The sequence below is a fragment of the Stegodyphus dumicola genome, chromosome 4 (assembly GCF_044657685.1).
Source record: "Stegodyphus dumicola isolate Sdum_Otavi_A_Nest chromosome 4, ASM4465768v1".
Lineage (NCBI taxonomy): Eukaryota > Metazoa > Arthropoda > Arachnida > Araneae > Eresidae > Stegodyphus > Stegodyphus dumicola.
In genome coordinates, this window is record NC_140771.1 from 14,586,779 (window position 1) to 14,598,310 (window position 11,532).

General features: G+C 30.3%; 1 protein-coding gene across 3 annotated transcripts in view; it reads right to left on the minus strand.

Moving 5' to 3' along the window:
• The window catches only part of LOC118198695 (serum response factor-like), a 120,648-nt gene extending 110,370 nt beyond the window's left edge, over positions 1 to 10,278 (minus strand). The window contains exons 1-2 of one of the 3 annotated variants that reach the window (XM_085814587.1): positions 9,671 to 10,278; positions 5,249 to 5,506 (exon numbers count right to left, since the gene is read on the minus strand). In XM_085814587.1, the coding sequence (XP_085670713.1) occupies positions 5,249 to 5,506; positions 9,671 to 9,985 (573 nt within the window). In that variant the 5' untranslated portion in view covers positions 9,986 to 10,278. The remainder of the gene's footprint in view (positions 1 to 5,248; positions 5,507 to 9,670) is intronic. The other 2 variants (XM_085814586.1, XM_085814588.1) reach the window with 2 other exon arrangements.
• Between the last annotated feature and the right edge of the window lie 1,254 nt (positions 10,279 to 11,532).

Consider the following 11,532-nt stretch of genomic DNA (forward strand, 5'->3'; position numbering starts at 1 on the left):
TGTGTCATAACATCCTGTACTGATATAGATGATGAAACCTTTCCAGACAAATCTTATGCATTTGCAATCCTTCCTCAGCTTCTTTCCATATAACTTTTTTCTGTGCATGTCATGTTTGTCTTCATCCTTCCGCTCATCCTTTTCCAGTACATCCGATTTTGTCATCATCTTGAGAAAGTGTGATGGATATAGAACTATCTACATCCACCTAAACCTGCACCTCCTTTTAACCGACAATCCAAGATGTTGATCACGAGTGTTGAGCACATTTTAAAACCAAGAGAATCTTTCTAACTTGACTCGTCATCTACAAACATGAACATATGCAATAATTTATCACAATATTCTTTACATCTTTCCAAGCAAGAGAAGTATATCTGGCATCTTGCGCAAGGTGAACTGTTTCTGAAAATCATAGACACTACCATGTTGACCCACCAAAGCATAAAAAAAAAGATCAACAATTTATAATTAATACCTTCATTCATTAATTGAAAAAGACTTGTTATACTGGGCCTCATAAAATGTTTTTGCACATTTGAATTTTCATGTTACTTTGCCCATTTTTATCTCACAGACCTAAATTTCAGATTTAAATCTAAACCTTCAGAAGTATTATTTTGATATTGCTTATTACATGAGATTTTACAGCACATAAAATTTCGAAAGGATATACAAACTAGCATATACAGTTATTAATAACAATCTGATTTCTTAGAAAGCAAATTGGAAGAAATTCAATAAGAAATTAAAAATTACAGGACCTTCAGATGCAGTGCTTCATTTTAAATTTTTTAGTGCCATCAGTATATATACATATTTTTATTCATTATCATTTGATGATATTTATTAGTTTTAAAAGCACAGATTAGATTAAAATCACAGATATTTTCCCTCTATATATTACATATATTATCTTGTAAATACTGAAGTGACACATTTGCCCCCTTCTCCATATTTCCTATAATATATTTGCCATTTTTGGGGGGTGCGCGAGCAGTATACAAGTGGGTCAAACATCTGTAAAGGCATGTTCAGAACTTCCCAAGAATTATATTTAAGAATTTTCATTTGGTCTTCAGATGAAATTTATGATTTGGTTAATTACAACAAATGATTCAAGAGCACCTGCTAATTGGAGAGATGCCTTTCAGGCTGGGGGGGGATATTTGTAATATACCAAGGTCAAGCACAAAAATATAATGTGAGCAGATCATTCAGGTGCCAGAAAAAGAACTTATAAACTATTACTGATTTTAACCACACAGCTACTGCAGCATTATAAAGAATATGCATGATAACTAATTCCTGATAGCAGTTTTCTGAGGAAGAGGAAGACGTTAACTAGTAAATGAAACAGAGAAATTTGGAAGTCAGGATATCTTTTGTAGTATTTTTAAGCAATTTGGTATTTAGATCAAGGTTTATATCCTGTAACAGCAATAAGTTATAGCATCTAAATGAAGACAGCATAATTTATAATTAGTTCAGTTTTGGATAAATGCTAGCAGATGTTTCTGGCTACAGTATGAAAATAAGGAAAGTGGGTAACAATTTATGTCCTGAAGATCCTGGCCACCATGAATTCATTGACTTGAGCTGATATTACTATCAGAGAAGTCACAACAGCATTTATAACTTCTGTAAGATTAATGAGTAGGATATCTGCTATTGCTTTAACAAGAACTTAGGTTTCAAAATATCATTCTATTATAAAAATTCAAGTTGCCCACTTCTTTAGCAAAGGATAGTTATTCTCATATAAAATAATAAATATTTAACAAATAATTAACTCGCCAAATCTTCAAGTAAAATATCATACCCAATTCAGAAATTTAGAATATTAAAAATACTATAATCAATTCTGATATTCAGAAGCATCTAAGGTGAATCTCAGCATGTCTTTAATTTTTTCTAAAAATTTATTTATGTAAAATAAATGCAATTTTGAGTATACATAATCTGTAAATACAAATACAGTCAAAAGTCTTTAATCCGGACTCGTCGGGACTTCGGCGATTCCGGATTATAGATCATCAGATTAAATCTGGTGAGACGGCATGCAGAAATTATAAAATTAAAAATATGAAACCGTAATTTATGAAATAAAGAACAATTATGATCTAAAGGGTATCAAAATTTACAAAAAAAAAAAAAAAAAAAAAAAAAAAGCTTAATATTTATTTGTTTACTTTATTAAACATTTCTTTCAATGTAAGTTGTTTAAGTTGCTTCGTTTTATATGATAATACTTTCTCTTTAATTCTATAAACAGACATAATTTCTTCTTCAGTTACACAGTTCCGCTGTTCAAGTCCTATAATTGCTGTGTCAAGAATATCGACTAATTTGTCAATCGAAATTTTCCTCTTCATTAACCTCTGTGTCACTTTCTTCACTATTGGAAGCGAATTATAATGATGAGGAATTTGATTTAAATCATATCAAAGACGAAGTACATCGAGATGAAATACTACATTTAGTAAGGAATTATAAGCCAAATAAAATAAAAACATCTGCCCTGAAGATAAGTATAGTGCTGACAGATCAACTTCCAATTCATTGCGTGCCGCGTACATGTATTCTAATTTTTAATAACAGCAAAATTTGAAATTTGCATTTAATAAAATGAAATTTTAAAGCACAATTTTGGCAAATACACTTACATTTATTAAATTAAAATTCCTGAATTGCGAGATTCATTTTGTTTATTTGACAAGTATTTCAATAAATGTTTGATTTTTTTTACATTTTCTAAAATCTTAAAATTAATAGAAATATAAATGAGGTTAAAAGCTAATTTCCAAAATTTACATAGTTAAATATTTAACATGAAATGCTAAGGAAAATTAAGGGTGCGGTACAATTAAGAACCATGAGGTTAAGCTATTCATCCAAGGCCACTGTAATTGCAATAATTATTCTCCTTTTTTTAATGAATGCTTCTATGGAGTATTGTACATTTAATATGGAATGCTAAATGTTCTATAGAAAATTAAGAATGTGGTACAAGGGTTGTTCAAGGTTGACCCGGATTTTTATTTCTTCAGAGAGACAAGAAACACATGAAGCACCAAACTATGTCACACAAGAAGAACCAAACTATATTAGCTTTTCAAAGTATTCTCCGTGCGTATCGTAGATCGGGATACTTTTGCCATCGTTGTAACAGCTCCCTGACTTCTTTGGCGTAGAAAAAACTTGGTTGTTGTCGTAGCCACTGGAAGACATCGCTCCGCAGTGCTTCATCTGTCATGAATTTCTTCCCTCCCAGATGAGTCTTCAAGGGGTGCAAACAAATGATAATCACTAGGGGCTAAATCTGGACTGTAGGGGGATGGAGCAGAACTTCCCAGTACATTTCGGCCAAAAATGTTGTCACATTGGCTGTCTGAGGGCAAGCACTGTCATGGAGAAGAATGACATATCCAGACAAAATCCCAGGTCTTTTCCTGCGAATGGACTTTCGTACAGCCTTACTCAACAACGTGGAGTAATACTGTGCTCCCTTTTGTCCAGAAAATCTACATGGATAACGCCCTTCATGTCCCAGAAGACACTTGCCATGATCTTTCCAGTGGCCGGCTGCATTTTGCTTTTCTTCAGTGGCAATGAGCCTATATGCCGCCACTCCAGGCTGCTGCTTTTTGTCTCTGGGGTTGGAATTGTGCAACCATGTTTCATCACACTTGATGATGGATTGCAACAATTCATCATCTTCAGCTCGAAACCGATTCAAAAGCTGTTCACAGACCGTCATGCATGACCACTTCTGATCAAATATCAGCTGGTGGGGAACCCACTTTGCACAGATTTTGCGGAAGTGTAAGTGGTCGCGAATGATTGTCTCAACACTGATATTTACCTTCGGCAGCAATATCCCGCACTGTTACCGCACTGTCCGATATTCACTGGTGTGACTACAGTCAGGCGAATATATCTATGCACTTCATTTGTCACCAACTCCCATCCTTCGCGAAACTGTTCACATCATTTGTACACTCTTGTCCATGACATCGTTTATTCACCATACTGTACTTGCAATCTTCTGAAAATCTCAGCTTGTTTAACTTCACAAGAAATGTGATTACACACCACTGATCCACAGACACACTGCTTGCCGCCATGCTTGCACTGCATTCACTGCAATGGTGCCAAATACGTCACGCTGGGCACTAGTTACTCGAGAAGGAATACATTATGTCACCCGCATATTTCTTTATGATCCAGCTATTCATCGATCATTTACGTATGAAAATCCCAGTCAACTTTGAACACTTGTACAATGTGCAACCATGAGGTTAAGCTGTTCATCCAAGGCCACTGTAATTGCAATAATTGTTCACCTTTTTTAATGAATGCTTCTATGAAGTATTATATAATCTTCTGACTTAACCTATTTAACCAAAGTTTCAATTTTTTTTTTTTTTTAATTACCAATTTGTATTTGGGATTTGAAAAATAGAAAAAGGTTGGAAGATTCAAAAATTCAAATATCATAATATATATAATAATCATAATATTCTTCAATGATACTTGCATATCTGAAGAATATATTTTTCCTTTAAGCATAACTATTGATATATTCCCCCTTCTCATGATAATATAAGTTCATTAAACTTGATAAAATAATACTACAACTTTCTCCAAAATAAAGGAAACTTAATATATAATTAAGTATTCGTCAATTTCATATATTCTCCATCTTTAAATAATAAATTTCCCATCATTTAAGCTGCTTAACAGCTACCTTTATTGCAGTTTCCACTGCTTATTATAAAATAGCTTTTAAAGGGCATTCTTATAATAATATGTAACAATACAAAATGAGACTATGAAAGATTGAGATGCATAACACTTCTTTAGCTGAAAAAAGTGTGTAATCTAAACATTGGACTGTCATTTAGTTAACCAAAACTCACTTAGTCTCAAATTTATAAAACAAGTGAATGTGCAGGTTTTTATTTAATGAATACTTAATAAGTAACAATCAACTTTAAATGCAGTTACACAACTTAAACAGCAATTTTAAAATGAATTATTATAAATAACTAAAATATGACAGGGGAAATGACTTAAAATTAGCACTTCTAACCACAAACCTCATTGACTTTTGTAAAGTTTAGAGATTTTTAATTAATTAATACAAGGAAACATTAACCATTTAAAAATACATTTGGACAGACATGAAATGTGAAAGATACAATGAAAAGTACCATTATCGAAAAATATAAAAGCATATCATTACCTTCTCACAGTCATCTGCAACACTGTAAGTGAGATCTGTTTCCTCAAAGCCTGTAGCACTCATCCTTTGGTCAAGTCCTGAAGCACCAGGCTCAGGTGGAAGATCAGGAGAGTTTAGACAAGTTTGAATTAGAGCTTTACCAGCCTCACTTGTAATCATTGGCTGGAGTTTACGTGTAGCAAATGTATACACATGACCAGTTTCACTTGCCACTAACAGCATGACCTGCGTGCCAGTTAGTGTTGACAGTTCATAGGCCTGTAATGAAAATTCAATGCAGATATTTATTTCATAATTATAATACAAAATTAACCTTATGAAAAATGAATATCCTTTTTTTATGAAAAATAACATCACAATATTACTTAATTTTTTCAATAGTTTAAAATTCAGTCATTTTACTTGAGAGATCTTGATGATGAAAAGTATATTTGCCTACTTTCTGCTTAGAAGACTCTCAGAAATTTAAAAAGAAATCATGTTATGAAATTAAATAATGTGAATAGAAAGAAAAAACATGGTTAAATATTTAAATGATAAACATTAACAAGCTTCATTTACAGTGCAAAACATTCAAATACTGGTTTATTCCATGTCAACTTTTCCATTTATTTGATAGAAGAATATAATCAAGAATACTTTTTAAAACTAGCAAACTATTTTCATGCTCTTGCTTTCAATGATAAACCATTGATACAAATTTCAATGATTCAGAACAATCAATATAATGTAAAATTTACTCTCTGAAACTTCATTTACCATGGCTCAATATTATACTAATTTACACAAAATATAGTTAAGCATTCCAAGCATACTATTTACTTTAAAAACTAATTAAAGCATTGACAGCCATGCTTAAAATTAACAACTTAAAACAATTCTATCCTTCATTAATAATATAAATGATGACAAATTTAAAGACAGAAGCATAAATATCATTATATGATATTCAACTTATCTAAACAGTATCAACTCGGTTTTCAAATTATATAGCATGTCAAAAAGAAAATATTCAAAAATTTCAACATGAAAAACTATAACAAAAGGATATGCATTACATGCACAATATCATATTAAGGTATTAAAATAGAATATACATGCTATTCCAAATAGAATAAAACAATTTTATTTTCAAGATTCATACAGTAGATAATCAATAAAAAATTTTAAATCACAATTTTCCTTCTTTTGTGTAGTATTTATTGAGCAAAAAAATACACAAACAGGGCCAGCTCCAAGCACAGATTGCATGGGCAGTAGTGCTGATTTTTGAAGGACTCCAGTTAAGTTCTTTTCACAGTCCATAAATAAAGGCATATTTTGCTTTGAATTATTAATTTGTTTATTTTATATGGATGCTTATTTTACCAGTCAGCAAAGACACCAAAAATTATTATTGTGAACATTTCTTACTAAAGCAAAAGGATATACTCTGTTAAAGTACTAAAATAAAATATATAAGCCATTCCAAATAGAATAAAATTATTTATTTTTAAGATTCATACAATAGATAATCACAAACAAAATTTAATAAATTTTGTTTAAAAACACAGACTTCAACAGCAGTTTCATTCCATAAAGTCATACATTAGTAGAAGAAAATATCTGAAATGACTGTAGTTCTATTATCATTGCATCTTTGCTTTTGTTCCAAAAGTTTTCATGCACTGGATGGATAATATTTGTCTTTGCTAAATTTTTAGACATGAGTGGTCAGATTTTTTTTATTTATATACTGCTATAAAATTCAAACAAAAAAATCTAAAATATACTGTGTATGCATGATTAGCTTAATCAGAAAAAGTTAGAAAATTTAAAAATTTAATTTGCTACTACAGCAAAAAGGTATTCAACAATTTTAACACAAACATGACTCAATAATCCCCAATAAAACAAAAAGAGCTTAATAATAAAGAATAAAATTACATTTAAAATATTAAAATATCCTGGATCATTAAAAGTTGAAGATAAGATTATTAAAACTTTTCCTACATTACAAACAAAATCTTAGACAGCAAAAATCTTTCATAGTTGTACTGTCTGTATGCACTTAAAATTGACATAAAATTTAATTTGAAATCGATAATCTTTTACAAGTTCGGAAGCTTCAATCATATTCTCCAACAAAATAGCAGATAGGGAAACAAATAATTATTTCATTAATCCAACTACATGCTGATATTTTCATAATAATTGTTTTAATAATCCTTTCACAAAGATTTTGCATTTTTTATTTTTCTAAATCTATAGTTATAGAGTGTTACAAAGTAAAGCAAGACCATAATAAATAAGTCATATATTTCAATATGGAAAAAGAATAATAATGAGTTGATATTTATCAACATTATGACAAATATTTGTAAAGCTAAGTTTCTCATGCATCCAATCATAAATTTCTTATTTATATTATGGAAAACAACTCATATGGATACCTAAATACAAAATGAATAACACTCATATATGGCTTTAGAAATTAGAAAATTATGCATGTGAATTTTAAAGTTTCGTGATAGAAATTAAACTAAAAAAATATACATATTTAACTGTGACATTCTGATTTTAAGTTCCCAGCTTCAAGTTCAATTATATAATTTAAAAAATATATTTAATGAGATAAGTATGGAATGTTGTTTATTACCAAAAATATTACTTAATTTAGCTTATTATATAATATATTTAACTTATAGATTGATATATTTCTTATATCAGCATGAAATCAAATGCATAATTGAAATAAGTACACAAACTACACATGAGGCAGAAGAATTTATATTCTAAATTTCAACTTAGATATATCTAATATATAAATAATTTGCTTTTAAATTCTGAAGAAACTAAAATTAGTCAATGTCAATAATTTGAATGTTAAAAATAAACACAATACACAATTCTTTTTCAAATGTGAAATGTTACAAAATAAGTTATACATATAAAAATAAATATTGTGAAAATTTATCAATATCATTATCTACAATTATGCATATTAAGCTTAGAAAAAAGTAAAATCGAAATATTTTTTAAAACAATAAATCTCTCATAATATATGTATTTTAGAACTGCACAAATTGAAACTATGTAATTTGATAAACTGTTTCTTGCATCAGCAACTACATGGAAAATGAATGAGTGAGAAAAGTTGTCAAGATTATAAGAGAGATTAATTAAGCTGGGAAAATACCATTACCACTATTTTGAAACTTTTTTTCTCAATACGACATTTGCAAGGCCCATTTTCAAATTTAGCTTACATATGCTCTCACAAAAGAAAAGAAAATTCTAGATCAATTAGGTTTAAAGTTTAATTTGAGCAATGCATTGCATGAAGATGACTATAATTATTCAAAATGTAAAAAATCAATTGAAAGTTTTTAGATATAAATCAAACTGTGTAATCGTAGGTGAAAATGCATGTTCCTTTTAAGTTTCCCGTTATTCAACCTCTATGCTTTGTAATCTAATTTATTTTTTAAATAAAGAAGTTTAATTATTTTAAATATTAACTATGAGTGTGTTATATTTATGATAAAAATTAATTACAGAAGTTTTTTTCTTTAAGAAATCAATAGAAAAATAATTTGCCTTCTACTTCATGTCAACTCTGTTACCTTGAGATTATTTTCCCCAAAATTAGTTTGTAAATCTGTCTAAAAGGGGCAGTTCGTATTCAGTGACATAGATAAACTAGTCAAGCTAAGTTTGACTACTTTGATATATGTACAGCTGTTCTTTAGGCAGATTTACAAACTAAATGGGGATAAAAAAATAATCTCAAGGTAACGGTCTTGACATGAAGTGGAAAACAAATTATTTTTAATGATTTGCTAAATTTTTATCTAAAGATTTTCAATTGATTTTTTAATATTTTAAATTGTAGAAATATAGTTGTTTCATGCAATGCATTGCTCAAATTAAACTTTAACTATTAATTCATCTTGAATTTTTTTTTTTTTTTTTTTTTTAACTTCTCTTCTGGGACAGCATATGTAAGCAAACTTTGGAAATGGGCCGAAAATTTTATTTCATACATCATAAATTACTTATGTATAACACATGGAACAGATGTTTTAGTTCAATAACACTCCATGAATACTTCGAACTGTTAACGAATTTTTACCCAAAAATAAGGTATATACAGCTTGAACTGAAATTACTTTTCTCTTTTTCTCTCGAAATCTTTTACCGCTGAAAATATGCGATAACACTAACAGGAAACCAGACCGGTCAAAGGGCATTTCGGTTACAACAGATGCATTAGCACATGGTACAGATATGTCGCTCTTCTACGAAACACCTTTACCGATCACCTTGAAATTATTTGCATAATTTACAGGCAACACTAAATTTAAATGTATGATCTAAAATTATTACACATGAACCACAAAGTAATGAATAAATATATTTTTGATTGACTGAATGACTGACCTTTTTCATAATTCCAGTTTTTCGTTTGCTGAAAGTCGTATATCGGCGTAATTTATTATCGATAAATTCCATCTTGATTTTGACTCGTCCTTTAGTTTTCTTTCCATTTGCTGGCAAAGATTTTTTTGATAAACCAACGGCGGACGGTCCTTCTCTACTGTTCAGTTCGTATGTCTCGTTGTCGTGGCCGTTGGCCTGATAACTTTCACTGTTCATTCCCAAAACCATCGGCTCGCCTTCAGGTATTTCTTCCGCAGACGATTTTGGATGATGATAACCTAAATCTCGACCCCTGTCCCTAAATGAACTTTGCATGCCGCCGTGGACTGGTCAAAACCATTCAACCCTTTCGATTCAGAATCGCACATGGATAGCGGATTCGATAGAGTATTTCGTCACTCGCTCGTTACGTTGTAACTGAGAGCATGTGAATTCAGAAGCGCGCTGGGATACAACTGCACAAAAGATAGTTCTGCTAGATAACAACACATAAAATAAAAGTCGCGTCTAGAAAATGTTTCTACTTCCTCGATCATCTGAATTTTGTTCTCATAACGATTCAGACTGCTGTCGCCTATTTTACGGCTAATGTTTATAGTGTTAAAGAGCCATCAATGTCTCACGTGAAGTGAGCGCCGTTGCCATATTTGGTAAACGGGGTCTCCAAATTTGGAATGCACGACCATATATGGAAAGAGCGAATCAGAAGCTCGAAAAACTACGATTGTTGACTCCGCAAATGAGAGTAAATGACCAATGAGATCGAACTCCGTCTGAATCTTTGTCACTAAAATACCTTCTTTGGAAAGTTAATACAAATATATTGGAATGAATGAGGAACTTGTATCGGCATTTTTTAGTTGCACAGTTGTTATTTGGTGTGTAAATGAAATACCGAGCTGCTGTATAGATGACTCTACTCAAGAAAATGTATAGAATTTTATTTGCGAAAACAAGGGAAAGAATTTTATTTTCTAGTTTGTATATGAAAGAGTACGTCGGAATTTCTTCTGAAGTTACAAATCGAAAACTTAATAGAAAAACTAGGTTAGGTAATAATATAGATTCTTCTGCGGTATGAAATTAAAGGTATAAAAGATGTATAATTTTTCGATCATTCTTTATCTTCTACTTAATTAGGTTTTTATTTTTTCATCACTTTTAATTGTTATTTGATTTGCTTTTATTTTTTCATTACTTTTTATATCCTATTTGATTAGCTTTTATTTATTTATATTTAAGAACTAGTACCATTATAAAGGCACTTTTTCGCAAAAAGTGTCTCTTGCGCGCAGTGGTGTAATATAAGCATCGGGGAAAATTTATTTTTTTGGAACCCCCCCCCGTCTGCCACTCATGCATTCCGCTCCTTAATGAGCTTTATTTAGATGATTTGAATGGCTGGTATAGTAATTTCTCATAACTGCAAACCATTAAATGTGCAATTCGTTGAAATTAGACAAAAAGAAGCGTAAGGGGTTTCGTAAACATAATTTTTCTTCGGGACAGTTTGTAGTGTAAAAAAAAAGAATGATCCGTCTATAGATATAATTATGCAGAAAAACCGATAAAAAAAATATAGGGAAATAACATATATAAAAAAATGGTCAATCAAAAAAATTTCGATGAAAATCCATTTTAAAAAATGGGGGGTTGATAAATTAATAATGTATAATGAAAATTGCTGAAGAAATTCAAATATTATTGAATATTATTTCATTTCTTTAAATGTAACCACAGTGTAAATATTTTTAACGAAATTTTCGGATAATACGCATTTTTGGTTTTATAAAAATTAAATTTAGCATTGTTTTAGAATAAAACTGCTGCATATGGTGGGATCGCTGATCAGAAGCAAGGCT